Here is a 20,005-nt window from a genome sequence, read left to right as displayed (position 1 = left end):
AGCCCCCCCAGTCCTCAAGAGCAACAGGTCTAAGTCCAGGCAAAAGTGTGACAGCACACTATGCACCCACAGACTGACAGTCATTGGTCTACTTGTGAGTAAGAGGCTTATCTGTGAGTAAGCAATCCCCACTACTCCATCACAGCTAGCAGCTGTGGTTAGAGTATGGTTTAGGAGGCAAGAATATGGAAACCAACCCTATGAGGAACGGTTGAGGGAGAGACTGAGAGAAGATATAACAGCTATCATCAAATCTCTAAAGGGCTGTCGCATGGAAGATGGAGCACACTTATTTTCTCCTGCTCTGAAGGGTAGGACTTGATCCAATGGATTCAAATGACAAGAAAGGAGATTCTGACTAAGCATCAGGAAGAACTTTCTGACAGGAAGAGCTGTTCAGTAGTGGAACCAACTCCCTTGGTAGGTTGTGGACTCTCCTTCCTTGGAAGTTTTTAGCAGAAGTTGGATGGTCATCTGTAATGGATGCTTTAGTTGAGATTCCTGCACTGCAGGGGTTGGATTAGGTTCCTTCAAATTCTACAGTTCTGTGGTTTAAGACCTCCCTCGAGTCATCTAGTTGCTGTGAACAAGAAAAGTCTCTGGCTCTCCGCTCTGGATTCTAATTTTTTGTGCTATAATTTGCCTGAGATTAAGGCTGGACTTCTGCCTGGTTTTGGCTCTGGCTCACGGCGGGACCAAGACTGATTCTCCACACTTGAACTTGCCTTGTTTGGACTGTGTTACATCTGCAACCCTGCCTTCATTGGTGACATCTTTAGTCAAGGCTTATACAGTGGTACCTCGGGTTAAGTACTTAATTCGTTCCGGAGGTCCGTACTTAACCTGAAACTGTTCTTAACCTGAAGCACCACTTTAGCTAATGGGGCCTCCTGCTGCTGCTGCGCCACAGGAGCACGATTTCTGTTCTCATCCTGAAGCAAAGTTCTTAACCTGAAGCACTATTTCTGGGTTAGCGGAGTCTGTAACCTGAAGCGTATGTAACCTGAAGCATATGTAACCCGAGTACCACTGTATAAACTATTCTGGAGGTCACAGTCCCACTAAACAGGGATGTTGTGGTCTTTCTGGTCCCTTCAAGTTGCAGGCAGTGCTGGATTTTCTGCATGATGGGCTCCATCTGCAGCCCCTAATGCTATGCTCTTTGCGCTTTCCCTCATTCACTCAACATGCTCTATTGCCAAAAAAGTGGCACTCTTGAGCCACACCCCAGATCAAAAGTGCCACTTTCCCCCTCCCTAATAGTGTTCCTGTGCCTTTCCAAACAGCAGCAGGACAGGCAGAAATACAGTGTATTTTTTCTCAGCACGCAAATGCAGCAAAGCTTCACCTGCTAAAAGCCAACCTATCACAGGGCTGGGAAGCAAGTTGGCCACACTAATTTGTGAATTACTGCCGCATGGAAAGGCATCTGGAAGCAAAAAGGCAGCTTCTTAATTGAGCAGAGGGAAATCAACAGGCGGAAAGTTAAGTTGCAGAAATCCCAGGGAAAACAGGAGTGCCACACACTTGGCTGGCTATGTAGACTTGAGTCTGCAAGAAAGTTACATTCGTAGACTCCTTCTACTGACAAATGCAGCCTGGTTGCCAATTCTTTCGGCTCCTAAAGTTCCCATTATAAGCAAACAATGGATGATTCAAAGTTGTCTGTGTGCAATGATTCCATGGCAGAATAAAACAAATAATGAAAACCAAGTTTCTAGTCCCTAAGCTTACAAAGACCAGTTCCATAGGGTTATATTAACTTGCACCTCACTTAATAAGAATGTGTTTTATATACCTTATACTATTGTAAGTTGTGGTGCAAGTAAGGGAACATAGGTTTTCATAATGTATTTTTGGTGGTCTCCAAGGAAATAAACAAAACATGAAAAACCCCAAAACAAAACAAAACCCCAAAAGATTTATTTAAGGAATGGGGAACCTTAGGCCTAGGGGATAAACGGAGCCTGGAGAGATTTCCAAGGGCCAGACAGAGAGATCTAGAGGGCCGTGGGCCAGAGGTGCTCCACCTCTGGGCAATACAGTCTTCAGTCACCAACTCCACCCACTTTGGGCTTTGGCTCTGCCCACCACCAACTGCAGAGGGCCCCCCAAATGACATTTCCCCAGGGTCAGCGGCCCTTCATAGCCTATTGGAAAGACTAAGTGCACTGTCAGCATCGTCCTCCAAAAGAGAGACCAACAAAAAACCTTTGCCCACCTTCAGCGAAGCTGCTGCAGACCAGGGCAAGGCGGACAATCCATAAACGCCAATTCATAGCACAGCTGCCCCCACCAGACACCTCGCAGCACCGCCAAAACTGCCCACTTGCCGAAACACCGAGCCGGCAAGCTGACCAGCTGCACGCTTGAGGAAGGAGGTGGGAGAACAGAGGGTCAGGCTGCCCCTTGCAGCTCAGGAGACACCATCGGATGATCCCCAGGGAACCTGGTGATGGAGCCTTGCAGCCCGTATGCCGTTTCTCATCCCCACAATGCCCTTTGGAGCAGCACCGGTTTCTGCCACTCTAGCGAGGAAGTCTCAAGACTTCAGAGCTTTCTGTAGAAATCTGCACCTCAGCATAGACCAAACCCTGTGGGAGCAAAAGATCCAGAAAGGGGAAATTAATTCAGATTTATCTTTGTTTATCCGTACATAATAGAAGGTTATTTAGCTGAAGTATCCATGCAATACAGTACTGCGGCGCACATTGATACATACAATAGCATACAAAATGCCACAAAGTGGTACAAAAAGTTGTGACTGGCTGATAAAAAATAAAATAAAAGGGGTTTCAATTTATTCCATCAAATCCCCACTCGGCCGTGAAACTCACCTCGGGCCAGTCATGGCCTCTCAGCCTAACCTACCTCATAGGGTCACTGTGGGGATTAAAATAATGAGTGAAAGAAACATGAAAATAATGAAATGTCTTCAAGAGATACCTGGAAATAAAAAAATGAGGGTCACTACCAACCACATCTGGAGGACCACAGGTTCCTCAATCTTGTTCTTACTCGTTCTTGTAAATCTGCTCTTACGGACCAGACGTTATGCCTAACCGAAATCTACTCTTCTGCAATTCCTGTTCATGGGCTCCAATACCAGCAGCAGAGAACAAGCCTTTGCCTTTCTCCTATATGATGGCCCTTCAGCCATTTTGAAGAGTGCTGCCGTGTTTGTGTCCCCCGCCCCAGTCTTCCCTACTGAATTAAACGTTGTGGCCTTCATAAGAATGACTCTTGTCCCTGGCGAACCAAAAAAACCAGAGTTCTTTCTGTTGGGGATAATTCAGACTGAAATTCCCAGGTGTCAGGAAAGGTTATTTATGTATGCTACTACTGCGGTCCATATTTTGTTAGCCCCAAAATGGAAAATGAGCAATGTCCCAACCAAAGAAGAATAGCAACTTAAGTTGATAGAATATGCACAACTTACAGACTTAACATATAGAATATTAAAGAAGGCTGGAAAACATTAATTGAATATATGGTAAATTGTGTACAGCTGAAAATGTTGGCAGCATTAAGATAAATTTGACAGTGTAAATAGGTTTGGATGGATGCAATAATGGAATGTTGACTGGTATAGTTTTTTCAAAATATGCAGGGATTTAAGATCTGTAAAGTGAACCATGGAAAGAGAAGAAGGGAAGGCATTGATATCTTAAGGATGCAATATGAGCATTTGAAATTGTAAAACAGAAAATTTAATAATTATTATTATTTTAAAAAATGAATGACTCTCGTTCCCCAAGCCCTTGAAATAGCTTAGATTGTAAAGGGGAATACAGAAGGGTGTGTCACTGTATATAGAAACTAGCCTACTGTGTGCAAAGGCAAAATTCACAGGTAATTTCCCTGCTCACCAACCACAGGGACTTTTGAAGGTTGCCCAGAAGGTAACATGGTCCTTGGGCATAGAAAGAGTTTCCTGTTCCCTTTTACAGAAGCAAGAAAGCTGATGGACTGACAGATTCAACTCTGCAAAAATCTCCTATTCTACCTCCTTCCCTTCCTCAGCCCTCATTACCTTTCCTCTCTCCATCTCCTTAGCCTCATCTCTCTCTTCTGCCTTTGGGGGGGGGGGGGGAAGTGAGGTCTCATAAGCAGAGGCTCATAAGGAACCTCTGCTTTCCACCTTCCCAACAGACAAAATTTTATAGATTTTGCCTGAAGCCCACCCATATCTATTTCTGCATTTAAAACACCCTGGGAAAAGGGGGAGGGGACGGGTGTGCCTTTCATTCCCCGCTTTCCCTAATATTCTCTCTCCTCCTCTTGTCGTTTCAAATCTTCGCAACTCTTCTAAATTAAAAACACGCACGTCTTGGCCAGCAAGTAACTCCAGGCAGACTCCGACTCGCACAGGCTCAAGAGTTGTTTGGCCCACTTCGCGCTTTCTGATACGATCTGTGCAAAACTCGCTGATGGATGGGCTCTGGGGAAGACTGCGATTTGATTTTTATTTTAAAAAGCATTGGCTCGAAACTGAAGGCATGCAGGCCAATTCAGGTTAAATTGGGAGGATGGGGCCCTGGAAGTGTACAAATGCCAGCTCACAAAGGAGGCGGAATTCCCCCCCCCCCAAAAAAAGATATTTATTTTGCTGCACAAAGTGTATTGAAGATCGGTTTATTTTTGTTGGTGGTTGGGCTTAAGAATGCCATGGCTGGGACAGTTCCAGAAAACTAGGCCGCATTCACACCTACACGTTTAAAGCTCTATTATACCACTTTAACAGCCACGGCTTCCCTTGTGTTGTGCGGGCAAAACAGAGGTGCCTTTTCCTATATCAGGGTACAGGAACCTCAAAAGCCAAATGTGGCCCTCCAGGCTTCTCTGCACAGCCCTTGGGACCCCCGGCCACACCCCTCACTGGCCATACGCCATGCCCTGCCCTTTTCGTGTGAACTGAATGTTTTCTTAAGCTGTATTAATGGCTGCACACTGTGTTGGAAACTCACATATATAATCTAGGAACCAAATGGCTCCTTAAACCAGGGTTTTATTCGCCAAAATGGAATGCCTAGTTGCCCGTTTTTTGGCCAGGCGGCTCAAAAGTCCTATTTTTCAATATGAATCTTTGGTTCCTGAAATTCATCCTGATTGCGCAAATAAAATATAACAGATATCCGCTCTCTGCCCTGGCATTCAGCTGGTACACAGGAAGCATGGTCCCTTGCTGCTACTGAGAACTAGTTTCACAGGCAGAACAGGTGCTGTATAGCAAAGCTCAGCTCCTCTTCCCTTTAACCCACACCTAAAGCTTGCCAATCCTTGCTCGATATTAGGGGGTCAGGGTCTTTATCCTAGCATCCCAGAAAGGTTACAGTTCCTCATCAAGTGTGTCTATATTCACCTTTGGAAGAGTTTACAACATGATTCCACCCAGTTCAACATCCTGCAAAACTTAGTGCACCCCGCCCCACTCTCTTTAAAATGAAAGCAAGTTTCTAGTTCTCATGGGCTGAAAATTGGTTTCAAAGTATGTGGGTAATACATTGTAAATTCTCAAGTAGGGGTGATGGGTCTCTTTCTTCTCTGCCTAAAGCAGGGCACCAGGATACAAGGGCACTGCCTTTGTGGTCTTTAAAAGAGGCCGTGTGAAATATGCACACATAAAATTGTCTAGGCATCAGTTTGGTTTGTTTCTCGCTTTCTAAGCAGACGATCAATGACCAGGGTTGGCACTTCAGTGCCTGTAGCTCACTGCCGTTCCCCATGATTACTGAAGCAGAAATGAATTTATGCGAACTAATGGGATGCGTGCCAATTTTCATGATTTACACAGGTTGCAGACTTCCTCTTTTCTCCTGCACATTCCTCCTCACCACACTGATGAAGTTTAGACTGTAAGCGCCTCGAGGCAAGAGCCTGTACATGACTGCACCACAGCAGACATGCGAGGCTACTGTTCGTGCAATTTCACTTTCGAGTCTATCAATTTACCGAAGCTGCACACACTTTTATACAAGAAAAATCTATCTTGGGTTGGGGGAGGCATACATTTTCTAAAAACAATGTGCACCTATGTTGCAGCAGGTCTTAAAAGAGGCATTTGGTATTCTTGCTCTCAAACAGGAAAGACTATGTCTTCTAAGATGGTTCCTGCTGTCTGCAGTTTTAGTAAGTATATTTCTTTTTAAAATATTTAACATTTCCTCCAATGAACATGAGAAGAGCCTGCTGAATCAGGCCAATGGCTCATCTAGTCCAGCATTTTGTTCTTACAGTGGTCACCTATATGCCTGTGGGAAACCTTCAAGCAAAACTCAAGCAGCAGAGTTCAAGGTACCACACTTCATCTTCACAATACCCCTGTAGGGTAGGACAAGCTGGGACAAAGTGAATAGCCCAGGGTCACCACATAAGCTTCATGGCCAATTGGAGGATCAGAACTTAGGTCTTCTTTAGAGACTCTTAACTACCTGACAGGCCAATGCCTCTCCAGACATTCAGGATAATATTAAAGATAGGCTTCACTGTGTGTGGTGAAGTTTCTGCAGCTTTTTGGCCAAAGTTGAGTACGATTTCTGCCTCAGCGGATAGCTGACGACAAGCTATTCTCATCCTTGACTGTCAATCCAACCACACCAGCATGCAAAAATAATAATTGGCTGTCCAACTAACTGAGGGCATTATTACAGCTGATCAATTTTTTTAAAGCCAATTAATTAAGCAACCTAACCATGCAGCCATAACAACCACTCCCACAAAGACTGGACTGGTTGGGGGTAGGAGTTCTACCCCTTATTCTCCACACCCTGATTTTGTTGTCGGTGCTGGTCTACAAAATTTTGGTTTCTCCTGGGCTGCCATACACCTGGATTTTCCCGGACATATCTGGGCGGAAATCGGGCCAATGTCAGGGAAAATCCGAGCGTATGGCAGCCCATGTTGGAGGTGCCCTTTTTGCAGGTTTTTCCCCCCTTTCTTTCAAAAATGGCATATTTTCAGCGATCTTGCCCAAAAACTTTGGCAAAAAAAGAAGAGCTCAACAACTTTTCTGTTTGAAATATGGCAACCCTAGTTTCTCCCTTATCCTGCTGTTCCTCCATCTTGTTTCTTTGTGACACTGCTTTGGTTACTATCCTGCCGCCCACCACAGAGTTCGCTATTAGAAAGAGCTGCAGTTCACCACCCTGGTGTGCTGAAAGCCGCTCGTCCGCTCCAGAGCTTTCGGCTGATTTTTTTTGGAGTGCATTTTATATTGTTTCGTTAGCTACTTTGACTTTAAGAGAAGCTGGGGTACAAATGTTTTAAATGAACACAAAAAGGAACACAGTGCAATTTCCCCCCTCCTCCAGCAAATAATCAGGACTGGACAGGGATGCATGGAAAGGCAATCTCAGAAAGCTTTTATGCATGGTGGCTGGATCAGGCCAAAAGGCCCATCTAGTTCAGGATTCTGTTCTGACAAATGGCCAACCTACATTTAAAAGCAGGGGAATTAGAGAGAGGAAGAAGCAATTTTCTGGAAAGAGGAGCCTGCTAATACACTTATGACAAAATTAGAGTTGCTCAGTTACTCTGTCTTCTAGGGAAAAGTTTCTGGCTCCTGTTATTTATGAGAATAGCAAACCAAGAGTAGCAAAACCTCCTACAGATTGCACCTCAATTCCAGGTGAGAAAATCCAACCCATCACACCTCCACTTTGGAAGACCCCTCTATACAAAATATCACCACCGTGCTCTGCTTCCTCTGGGCACCACTGCCAAGCGACCAAACACACCGGCAGCCTTGCTGCTTTCTAATGAATAGATTTCCACTTTTCAAAGTAAAATAAGAACTCCTCTCAGCTCTGTAAGGAAAACAGACAGGGAGAGGAAGGACACTGTGCTTTTGCGTGAGGAAAAGCGCTAAAATTGTTATTACTGATGATAACTGGTATCGATTGTGATATTATGTGGGCCAGGCTCCCATTTGCCAAATCCCCCTCTCTTGCTGAATTGTTCGTACAGCCTTCCTCCAGCCTGAGCCCCCAATCGCAAAGGGAGATCGGCCTCCATTTCCACCCCCAATAAATTTCTGGGGGAAGCGCTGGAACAAACAGCCAGTGCTGCATCTGGGATATATGCTCATGATGACCCAGTGTAAACGCAATAAAGCGCCTTGGGATATTTTGTATTAATTTGAATCTACAGCCAGGCGCCACCTTTCGGATTCACTTCCAAAGGTTCCAAAGCTTTTAAAGCACTCCAAAAACTGTCCACCAGGCTGGATATTTTAAACAAAGGGGAGGGGGTGTTGTTGAAACGAACAGTCTTTATGTTGAAGCCTGGAACCTGCAGTCGGTCACAGTCTCATAAGTTAGAAAACCTCCATATTTGGCTCTACACACTTTGATCCCCCACCCCAGGAGTTTCCAGCTGAAAGACCCAAGACTTCCACACTGCCCTGTTCCTGAGTGTGAAAAACCCAGGAGTCCTGCCTGCTCAGCCCCCACCTCTTCGAGCTGGGAGGGGAACCCAGGCACCCTGAGAATCCTTCTAGGCCAGAGATGGTGAGTATCAAACCGAGGGGCCAAATATGTCCCTCCAGTCCGGCCCTTGAGACTCTCCCAGGGCAACATCTCATCCTGGTCCTGCTCTGTTTCCACCTGGGTGGAATTTGCCCCTGAACTCCAAACCTTCTGCACAAAAGGAAACCGTGCATTCACTGTTCTTGCCCACTTGGAGGCCGATCACATATATGCATGTAGCCCAGGGAAGTGTGTCTCGAAGGGAATGTGGCCCTTGGGCTGAAACGGATTCCTCCCCCTGCTCTAGAACAGACTCTCGGCTCTCCAAGACCACCCAGTTCTTCTCCCGGAGATGGAAGAGGAGGCTCTTACTTCCTAGCGACAAGCGTCTCCTCTGAGCAGAGGCTGTTTCCGACTCTCCACCGCAAACCACCAGACTTCTCATCCCTCTCGCTTCAAAGCTGGACATGGAAAACCGCGATTCTGTGGATGGGCAGACCTCTCCCCCTATGCGCGCGGCGGCGGCAGAGGTGCAGGTCCCAACTGCTGTTCCAGACTCCCCTCCCTCTGGGGAGACAACCCAGGCGTCCTGGCTCTCCCGGATCCGCCTCCCCAGCCCCCTGCCCGGCCCCGCTGGAGTTGGGAGGGGGTAGCAAGAGGAGGATCGCCGACCCACCAAACCCCCAAACTCTCTCCTGAACAGTTGGGGGCTCATTCGCCACAAAAGCTTCAGCTCCTACCAATTCCGCAGCCCCTCGAGACTAGGGGAAAAGCGCACGCATTATTATTAGATCCGGGCTCAAGGCGAGGGACCCCATAGCCCTCCTGTCTCCGATGCACAGAGGGTTTGTTTTTTTTACCTGCGCACTGGCGCCGCTTTGCTGTGCCCCCTCCCAGGAAGGGCTTTTCCGTCCCGGCCAGCCTCTGAGCTCCGGCAGCCGGCTCCATCAACAAGTCCCCAGCCAGCAAGCCGCGGCGCTCCCAGGCAGCTCTCACCGCTTGGGCGCAAACATTGCGCGCAGGATCGGCGCTTGGAGAGGGGATGTGCGCGCGCCCCTTTAATTTTCGGAATACCCTCTTTTTTCCTGCGATCAAAATTTTAAGTATTTCCCCCTTTCAGTGTTCTCGCATCCCTCCACCCGCCTTGCAAGACACCGGATTCCCCTCAAGCGCAAAATAAGAAGGCGCGCGCGCAATCCGCCTGCGCTGAGATATAAGCGCTCCGATCTCAACTCGCTTCTCTTTAACTCCCCCAGCCAAGCTTTTGGCAAGAAAAACTCGCAGCACAATGGAGGGGCGGGTCCCCTGGCCCCCTCCCTTCCCCAAGCCGCTTTGTTGCCACAGGAACAGCCAATCCCGCGCCCAGAAACGCCTCTTGCGCCTTCCAAACTCACTAATCAGAAAAGCGGAAAGGCAGGACTTGAGAGCTTTTAAAAGAGGGGGCGGGCGAAGCTATGTGTGGATTTATAGCCATCAATGTCCGTTTCGTTTGCAAAGGCTTGTGGGAGATGTAGTTCACCCCCCGTGGGCCAAGGGCTCCTCCATTGATACGGAGTGCCTCCTAGTGGAATGGGCTGATGAGCCTGTTGCAAAGGATGGTGATCTCTCTTCCGTCCCCATTTTACAAATGATTGCCCCCACCCTCAGAGCCAAAGGGGCCCCACCTGTCTTTCTAAATCTATTTTGATAATGCTGTTTTACTGGTTTTTATGTTGTCTCTCCATTCTGTTTTATTATATATTTATTACATTTAGTGGTTGCTTTTTAATCAAGGCAACTCAACGTGACACACAAACAAAGAAACACATACATTGAAAAGGAAAAAACGAATAAAATCCTATTTTTTCAAAGGCGGGATTAAAACATTCTATCCATGGGTAATTAAGAGCCAAAGACCTGGTGAAAAAGAAATATTTTTGCCTGGAGTCAGATGATGATTACAGGGTCCAGGTCGTTTCAGATGGGGAGAGGCAGACCATGAGGTGTTAGGGTCCTGAGCCATTTAAGGCTTTATAGGTCAAAACCAGCACTTTGAATTGGACCTGAAAACCAGTGGGCTGTCAGCAACTTGGCCACTGAATTCTGCACCAAGTCACCTTTAAAGCACCTTTAATGCATTGCAGTAATCTAACCTAGAAACTACTACCGGAGCATAGACAACAGAAGTTCGAATGTTTCATTTTTCGAACACCACTTAAAGATTTTTACTGAGCAGTGTATAAATGTTTTAAAATGAATGAACTCTCTGAATGAACTATGGCTATGTAAAGCCCAATCCCAAACCCTCCAGGTGTCCTTTTCATTCTGCATTCATGTGTATTCCGCAACCTGTCATTGACACAATAATAGCGTATTGGTGGTGGATTTCGACTGGACTGTCCACTTATCATTCCACAATATTAGCTGCTCTGCAGCGCTTCTCTGTTATTGTCGTCCGGAGGGGCACAGCATAATAAAAACTTAAACCTGAACAGTTGTGCTATGAAATATTACAGGATTTCAGCAGGGAGTTGCAAGGCATGCACTGACTGGAAATGGAGAAGCATGCCCCCCATGAAACATTTGCAGGCGCAAATAGTGTAACTGCCCTGATAACGTCATGAGCACAAATAATCATGAATGCACAACAAAAAGGGCATTATGGAGAGTTCCAGTGAGCTCAGAAGAGCAGGAACCCCTCCAAGTAAATCCAAGACACATTCTACTTTCCCGATGCTTTTTGGACAGGCTCTGAGATGCACAGGTGCATGATCAAATGTGACTCAACACGCCGCAGTGGGGAGCCCAGTCTCTCGCTGCGGCTTCTAAATTGCCACTCAAACCCAAACTCCCCTTCCATTCTCTACTTCCCCCTGGGCACAAAGCACACACCACTCTGACTGCACACACATCAGAGCCAGGCAAGGCAGCAGGTGTGTGACGGAGGGATTATTTTCCTCTCTCTAATCACTACCTCAGAGGGGCTGAAACAAGAGATATTGTTTGAAGTTCCCTTTAATCTAATCCTGGTCTGGGCGCAGGAGACATCTGATCTCTCGCTGCGGCGGCTGAGCTGGAAATACCTGTCTGGGCTCAAATCCATCCAGGCCTCCCCCCCCCCTTTATTTTGTCAAAGTTTTAAAATATATTTCCCGGCCAAGGAATGCATTGGAACAAGGCTCAAATTCCATTCACCCAGCCCCTCTAAGCCTTCCCAAGTAGGAGCTGCTCTAGGAATCTGCATTTTACCAAATCAGACCAGGGTGCATCTCTCTCAATATCATCAAACACCAGAGGTTCCCAACCTTTATTTTTTTTTACACACCTGTGGGGTCACTTGAAAGTTGCTGAGGATTTTGGCGGATCACTCAATTATTATTATTATTATTATTATTACTTGCTTTCTGTTTTACAACAAAAAGCAAAATTAATAATAACTGAGTGATCCACCAAAATCCTCTGCAAAGAATTGTAATGTGCTGTGCTGTGCTGTGCTGGGGCTTCTTTTATTTGTTATATACTGTATTTTATTGTATAGGATTCAAATTGCATAGGGATAGCTCGGTCGGCAGAAGCATGAGACTCTTAATCTCAGGGTCGTGGGTTTGAGCCCCACGTTGGGCAAAAGGTTCCTGCGTTGCAGGGGTTGGACTAGATGACCCCCAGGATCCCTTCCAACTCTGCAGTTCTATGATTCTATGAATTCAAATTGTGATACAATAGAATGCAATATGGGAAATGAAATAAGCAATAAGCATACAATTAAAATTCAACAGGAGGCACATGCCATCTCCTGCCTTCAGCCACAAACCCACAGACATGCCATGGACCAGCTCCATGAAACTCCCAAACTTCTGGTGGTCTGCAGGCTACGGTTTGGGAACCCCAGGGAGTGGCTCTCCAGGCTTTCAGACAGGGCCTTTTCCAGTCCCATCAATAGATGCAGGGGATTAAACCAGTGACATTCTACATGCAACGCAGATGCTCTACCTCTCTTTTAACCATGAATATTGCTGTATATTCAGTCACATTTTTGTACTATAGCTTTACTCTGCCTTTCCTCCAATGATTAGCAGCTTCGTCCTCATGACGACAACAGTGCTGCAAGGGAGGAGGGGCTGGCAGAAAGAGAGAGGAAGGCTGGATCCAGGCACGTCAAATAAGCGATTCAGTTAAACGCGTTGTAAACTCATACAGTACAGGGAAATCCGGTAGGGAAAGACAGGACTCCACAGTGCCATCTGGTGTCACAGTGTTGTATAGCATATAAAGGTAATGGGACCCCTGATCATTAGGTCCAGTCGTGGCCGACTCTGGGGTTGCGGCGCTCATCTCGCTTTATTGGCCGAGGGAGCCGGCGTACAGCTTCCGGGTCACGTGGCCAGCATGACTAAGCCGCTTCTGGCGAACCAGAGCAGCGCATGGAAACACCGTTTACCTTCCCGCTGGAGCGGTACCTATTTATCTACTTGCACTTTGACATGCTTTCGAACTGCTAGGTTGGCAGGAGCAGGGACCGAGCAACGGGAGCTCACCCCATTGCAGGGATTCGAACTGCCAACCTTCTGATCAGCAAGTCCTAGGCTCTGTGGTTTAAGCCACTGCGCCACCCGTGTCCTGTATAGCACATACAACACATCTAAAATGCTTTTCCTTTACCAATCTAGCTGAGTCCAGAGAGACAGAGAATGTTACTGGTTTATGGGAACCCAACGAGCTTCATGACTGAACGGGGAAGCCATTCTGCCCAGGCGAGCTCTGCTGGGTGACTACCTAGTCCTAGTCCAGCGTCCTGTGTCCTCCCCTGTCCAACCAGATGCCTCTTGGGGAGCCCACAAGTAGGGCACGGGGACAACCCCACTGGGGTTCACCAGCAACTGGAATTCAAGTGGCACCCTGCCTCAGGTCATGGAGGTAAGACATAACTAATGGGATGTAATGGGACTAGTTGGATACAGAGGAAAGGTAGGAGGAACCAACTGGGGAGCCACCAAGGGAAGAAGCTCAGAGCCTGGGGAGTGGTGGTGGGACAATAATTAGTGGTTATAGAGAGAAGAGGAAGAGGTGTCAGAAGCCGAAGTGGTAACAGAGTTTAGTGAGCAGGGTAGTCTCTGGCAGAAAGAAGACCAGAATCAGAGGCAGAAACAGAAGCCAGGGAGGAGGGAGGCCAAGAGGCAGAGATACATCAGGAGGGTGTCTTCCCCTCCTGCTATGACAAGCACCCCTCCCTCCTGTCTTCCAGAACCAGAAGAGGGCTGAAATGGGCAGAGCAGTGACAGGCTTCACACAGGCGCAGTCTCTGATTGCTTGGGAAGAGCCCTGGAGAGGAGGGGACTTTGATGGCTGTGGGGAGGCGGGGGCTCAGCAACTGATTTATGAGGTAAGAACTACCAGGGATGAACTGCTGTGCTCATTAGGCATATAACGTCCCTGCTCCCTGATCTGCACTGCTTGCAATTTGCTACCAGGCCAAGTTCAAGGAGTTACTATTAGCATATAAAGCCTATCACAGCCTGGGATCAATTTACTTGTGGGATTGCTTTGCCCCGTATGTACCCACTTGACAGCTTCGATCGGCAGAACTGGCGCTGTTCCGGGGCCCCGTAATACCCCTTCTGCGCTTGTAAGAAATCGATCAGCATCTACACTTTGGAACTCCCTGCCTAGTGACAGAAGGCAGGAACAATCACTGTACTCTTATCGGAGTACGTTTTTGTTAAGGCAAGCCTGCTCAGAAACGTAGATGCAACCCAGTCAGATGGGCGGCATAGAAATATCAACACCATCATCTCTTTTTAGCTTCTGATGATTTTAATAATCTTTTACCTGTTTTTAAACACCTGTCTTTAACTGCTTTTTATTGATAATTTTAACCTTTTGCCTTTTTGTAAACCGCTTAGAGCTCTTCTTATGATCCAGCGCTATACAGATTTTGTCAGTGATTTTTTTTTTAAAGGTGGTAGTACTCAATATGAAGTTGTTACAGTTAGTAACAACTAACTGTAACTGTAACAACAGTTAGTGTCACTTTTAACATTTTTGGGGGGTGGGGGAAAGATGCCAGTACTGCGCACCCTTGAGTACCCCCAGAAAAATGCACTGGATTTTGTTAAATAAATAACAATTTTGTTAATTTAAATAACAAGAAAATCAGACCAAGGTTGCAGTATTTCTTTGCTGTAGGTTCCCATTCAAATCAGTGGGTCTCAGCGCTGTGTTTTTATACCCTCAGGTTCATGACTGGACTGAGGTCTAAGGGGCTTCTTGGCCCATAAAGGCAGTGAGCCTGTTTCAAGGCCAGGCTCCGGGCAGTCAGTGCCCCTCCAACTTTTGGCAGTGGGCGGAAAAGCCTACGTCACACAGCCTCTGCCAGGCACCCTCTTAGCTGTGAGCTTGCTGAGGACACGGCTAAAGGTAAGAGGAGTTTAAGAGTAAATAATATTGCAGCTAAGCTGCTTTCATGTATCTCCCACAACAGCCTCAATCAATCCCTTGCAGTTTGGCAGAAGAATCTCGTGGTTCGGAGTGGAGCCGGCCTCTCTTCCTCTCCCCACAGCGGCCCCATTTGCAATATGTCTCATCTCTCTCTCTTTCTTTCTCTGGGTCCTTCTGTGTGTTGCTCCCAGAGCTGGCGTTTTTACAAGCCTGAGCTGTCAAAATGGCAGGTAGCCGGTAATTAGCCTCTGAAAACATAGCAAATCAGATGGCCACCGTCTGCCGGGTTCTGACAGGCTCTCTGCCCGTAAACCTGCTGGCTTTTTTTGCCCTGGCTCTGCCCCCAAAATAGGGATGGGGAAGAAATTTGATCCAGTTCACATTTAAAGGCACGCCCCGAAACAATAAATGAACCGAAAAACAGCTGTCCTTTGAAATTTGAAATTCTCCAGATTTTGCGACTCAGTTCTCCAGGCAAGTAATGTATACAGAAATGCATATACAGGACTAGGGAAAAGTGTGCATGAATGCATATGCTAGTAAGAAAGAACAAAAATGCATTACAGTATGGAGCTTATGTGTGTGCATGTAAATATATGGCTTGTTTGTGACAGGACTCACTAGTGCAGAATACTGGCATCTCTCTCTCTCTCTCCCTCTGCTCCCCATGGCAGCCATTTTGTGCCGGCACCCACGGCACTTTTAGCGTTATACTATGACTATATCATAAGCATAAATGTCTCCAGTAAACATTAACTTACTAGGTTGCCAAACAGACAAGTTGGTGTCAGTCCTTCTGCTGATTAGGGCTGCCAACTTACAAAAAAAAAAATAATGTTTAAAAGTACAAGATGAATTTTAATCATGACACTGGAACCTCATTTTTTTTACCTTTATCTCTGCATGTATATAAACACTGTATACATAAATAAACCATGTTTTGTCAGATAAGTAGTTGGGGAGTGTGAAAACTTCCAAAAATGATTATGCTCCACCTATGGCCTACCTCATCCTCGTAGGTGGCTCTCATAACACACCAGACTCCAATCCTGGCACAAACCCTGTTTCATCCTATTCCATTTTGGCTTTACCCCATAGTCATCAAGTTCCACTTCAACTCCACCTTCCTTCTGCCAAAGTCTTTTCTGGCTCCCCCCCTCAGCCATCAAGCTCCACCCTCATCCCATACCCGCCCTGCTTCTCTCCTGAGTCTTCAGTTTCCATTCTGTCTCTGCCCTTGTCCTGTGAGATTGCATTCGGGCTTTGCCCAGTATGGCTTCTATGGCTCCAGTATGATCCAGGAACCAGTAATGTAGAAATCATTGTTGGCAACCCTACCTAGCACTCAAAACGGGTCCCAGAGTTTTGCTCTGGTTCATACTTAACCTCTATGCATGCAAAGATTCCCTTTCCTCCAAGCCGCTTAAATGCACAACAACCCTGCAAGGAATTAGGCTGAGAGGTAATGATTTGCTTGTGGGGCATCAGGTGGGTTTAACAGCTGAACAGAACTTCACCTTAGCTCCCAAATCTGCAACTGTCGGCGTTATCTGTAGAGCGGGCAACCGTCTGGACCCCCAACAGTTATTTTTGTTGGCACAGAATTCACAAGGCCGCCTCCCGCTCCCACGGCTTCCGGAATCGGAACTCAGGTCTCAAAGTCACTTGCCTACTTTTGCAAAACTGGCCCCCAGGGCCTCGAGGCGAGGCAGGAGAGAAGGGAAAGGGAGGCAACGCAAAGCTTTCCAGTTCTGTGAAGGTTTCTTTAGTGGGCAAGAGTTACCTGTCTGTTTGTGTTAGCTCACTGAAAGCGAGAGGTGTACAGTGATGACAGCCGGTTGATCGCTTTGACAAGCCAGGGAGCCCAACGCCCGAGACCCTGGGGCAGCGCAGGTGGAGCAGCACTAAGGCCAAGCCACGCTGGGATACCATCTGTGGTTAGAGGAACCTGATTCCAGACTTGCTGGTATTCTCAGTTGCTGCTGAAACCATTTGTAAAGCCAGCCAGATCATTTGGAGAAACCCTCCCGAAAGTCCCACAGTTATCTTGTAAAGTTTCTTCTTTACTTGTTTAATAAGTATTTTTTTAATTAAAAAGCTAGCAGCCTCATGCCAGTTCTGAAACCAGTGGGTAAAATCAGGGCAGTTACGGAAGGCCCAGTCCGCCATGTTGATTCAAAATGGCGCCCAACTTTAGATAAAGCTTGTCAACTTTAGATAAACCTGCTCCTTCATCTCATGAGAATCTCGCTTGCGTCAAGAAGGTCCTCACATGAATCCCCGGCATCTCTGGGTGGGGCTGGAGAAGACTCCTGCCTGGTACCCTGGAAAGCCACTGCTGCCAGTCAGAGTAGGAAATGCTGAGCTATATGGACCACTGGTCTGCCTTAGTATAAGGCAGTTTCCTGTGTTCTTGAAAGCGTCACAAATTGACTAGATATTTGAAACCAATCAACCCCGGTTTTCCCAGCCTCCCCTGAGATGTCTATACCTGGAAATTGTTCATTGAGTGGGCCTATGGAGGCATGAGAAGCAAACAGATATAATAGGTACCTTAATAGGTTCAGGAATCATTTACAGGTAAAGGCTTAGGTCTTGTCAGTTAGCTCTGTGCATTTGTCCTCAAAGGCTGGAATACCAGAAGATGGGGGCAAGTTAAATAATAATAATAATAATAATAATAATAATAATAATAATAATAATATGCCGCCCATCTGATTGGGTTGCCCAGCCACTCTGGGCAGCTTCCAACCAATTAAAACATCAAACACAGTAAAAAAAAAAATCAAACTGTGCCGAGGTTTTTAACAATGAAGCGGTATATTTTATGAAATAAAAAAAAATATGAAGTTAGTGAGCAACCTTGTTCTATTGCATTTTTTTTTTAAGGACTGGACACTTTTAAAAGCAAAAAACTGAAATTTAATGAAAGAGGCAAGTTGGGATATTGGGGGGAGGGGGGACTGGACTCCACAAGCCTCAGAAACTCAGTCCTCCCTAGCTATCATTTTGGCCCTTCTATGTTCCTCTGCACCGTCTCCTTCTCTTTATGCTCTCAGATCCCTCCCTATTGCTATTTCTTCTTTCTCCTCCCATGGTTATTCTCAAGTTTGCTCGGTGCTATTTTTTTATAGAAAAAACTCACCATGAACTTGTTCCCTTATAATGGCAACGGTGGCCCATCTGAGAGCTGCCGGAACAGAGTTTCGGCTAAAAAAAGCCCTGAATTTGCTAATGCTCCCTGCATTAATGCTCCAGGCCCTTCTTTGTCACCACCCCTCTCTGGGAATAGAGCTGTGGGGCCAATAGCCTCCAGACACACTTAGGCCTGCTCTGTCCTTCTGTGACGTAAGAGGAGCTCAGCCAATCAGTGCCAGAGGCTCCAGCTTCACAGCCTCATTGGGCATATTACGGCCTCAACTGTTTGTGTCCTGCTATCGTGCTGAGAACGAACATGAAGTGCTCAGGCGGCATGTCTTAAAAATTCCCGCGGGATCACTTTCCCGTGCCCATGCGTTCTCTCCCCCCCCCCCCCCCCGCAATCCAAGTTAAAAGCCAGCCTGGTACACCTCTTATAAAACACAGGAGCAGTTGCGTAACCATCTCAGAGGGAGTTCTACAAACTTTTCTGCGAGAGAAGAGCTCCTTGCTTCACAGTGTGAGCTTTCTGGAATGGGATCTGAAATTTCAGCCCAGCCTTCCCCCCCCCTCCCCTGTCTCTGTGGGTTTAAAAGGACAGAAAACCTGAGATAGAATGTTCTGGAAGAAAGCAGCAGCAGCAGGAAGAGGATAAATGGCCCAGAGCTATTCCTCCCCACAGGCTGCCTTCCCAAGTCATTGTGGCCATTGATAGCTGCTTTCTCTGTGAATTTGCCTAAAGGTAAAGGTAAAGGGACCCCTGACCATTACGTCCAGTTGTGACCTACTCTGTGGTTGCGGCGCTCATCACGCTTTTTTGGCCGAGGGAGCCAGCGTACAGCTTCCGGGTCATGTGGCCAGCATGACTAAGCCGCTTCTGGCGAACCAGAGCAGCGCACGGAAACACCGTTTACCTTCCCGCCAGAGCGGTACCTATTGATCTACTTGCACTTTGACGTGCTTTCGAACTGCTAGGTTGGCAGGAACAGGGACCGAGGAACGGGAGCTCACCCTGTCGTGGGGATTCGAACTTCCGACTTTCTGATCGGCAGGCCCTAGGCTCTGTGGTTTAGACCACAGTGCCACCCGCGTCCCTTGTGAATTTGCCTAAACCTCTTTTGAAGACATCCACATTGCTGACCATCACTGCCTCCTGCAGGAGAGGGTTCCACAGTTTAACGATGCGCCATGCAAAGTACAATCTTTGTCCTGCATCACCCAACGCGATCAATTCCAACTGATTTTGGAAGCCCGTAAGCAGGACCTGAGGGCAACTTTCCTCACTTGTGATTCCCAGCAAATGGAGGGAGAATATAGCCAGTGTGACTTGCAGGCCTTGATAGCCTGACCCGCCCCTCCAACCTTCCTCTCCAGTGTCCCCTCCTCCTATCCTCCACCCACCTGTGTAAGGAATGTGTGAAGCAGACGAGAAGAATAATCAGGGGTTATTAAAAATAATAATAAACAGGTTCCAATTAGGGACGATGTTTTGTCTAAAGAGAAAAGGCGACACACAAGCTCCCCCTTCTGGTAGCTTCTGGCCAAAGCACTTCAGGGTGGAGTAACTTTGCTTGGTGTGCTATTTTCCCTTTAGAGATACAGGATGCTAAACAGTCATATGATTTTCCTTATTGTAAATGAAATGCAAAGGTGTGCCCTGGATGGAGGCATGCACGGCTATTGGTTTTCAGTATCCCTGAATTTTACAAACGCTAACTGGGTTCTATTCATTGCTATATAATAACAACAATAATAATAATAATAGGCAAAGGTAAAGGTACCCCTGCCCGTACGGGCCAGTCTTGACAGACTCCAGGGTTGTGCGCTCATCTCACTCTATAGGCCGGGAGCCAGCGCTGTCCGCAGACACTTCTGGGTCACGTGGCCAGCGTGACAAGCTGCATCTGGCGAACCAGCGCAGCACACGGAACGCCGTTTACCTTCCCGCTGGTAAGCGGTCCCTATTTATCTACTTGCACCTGGGGGTG

The 20,005-nt window shown here is 47.0% G+C and overlaps 1 protein-coding gene and 1 long non-coding RNA gene across 2 annotated transcripts in view; one reads left to right on the top strand and one right to left on the bottom strand.

Moving 5' to 3' along the window:
• Nucleotides 1–9,880, bottom strand: part of IGSF9 (immunoglobulin superfamily member 9) — a 61,268-nt gene extending 51,388 nt beyond the window's left edge. Inside the window, exons 1-2 of the mRNA XM_080985760.1 lie at nt 9,326–9,880; nt 2,222–2,594 (exon numbers count right to left, since the gene is read on the bottom strand). Coding sequence (XP_080841886.1) covers nt 2,222–2,279 — 58 coding nt within the window. The 5' untranslated portion in view covers nt 2,280–2,594; nt 9,326–9,880. The remainder of the gene's footprint in view (nt 1–2,221; nt 2,595–9,325) is intronic.
• LOC308465687 overlaps nt 1–20,005 on the top strand; it is an 86,045-nt gene that overhangs the window by 32,138 nt on the left and 33,902 nt on the right. The gene's annotated exons all lie outside the window — the stretch shown is intronic.

This window comes from Podarcis pityusensis (genome assembly GCF_964106645.2).
Source record: "Podarcis pityusensis genome assembly, chromosome: 16".
In the NCBI taxonomy this organism is placed as follows: domain Eukaryota; kingdom Metazoa; phylum Chordata; class Lepidosauria; order Squamata; family Lacertidae; genus Podarcis; species Podarcis pityusensis.
Note: the sequence above shows the minus strand (reverse complement) of the source record. Positions and strands in the feature narration are given on the sequence as shown.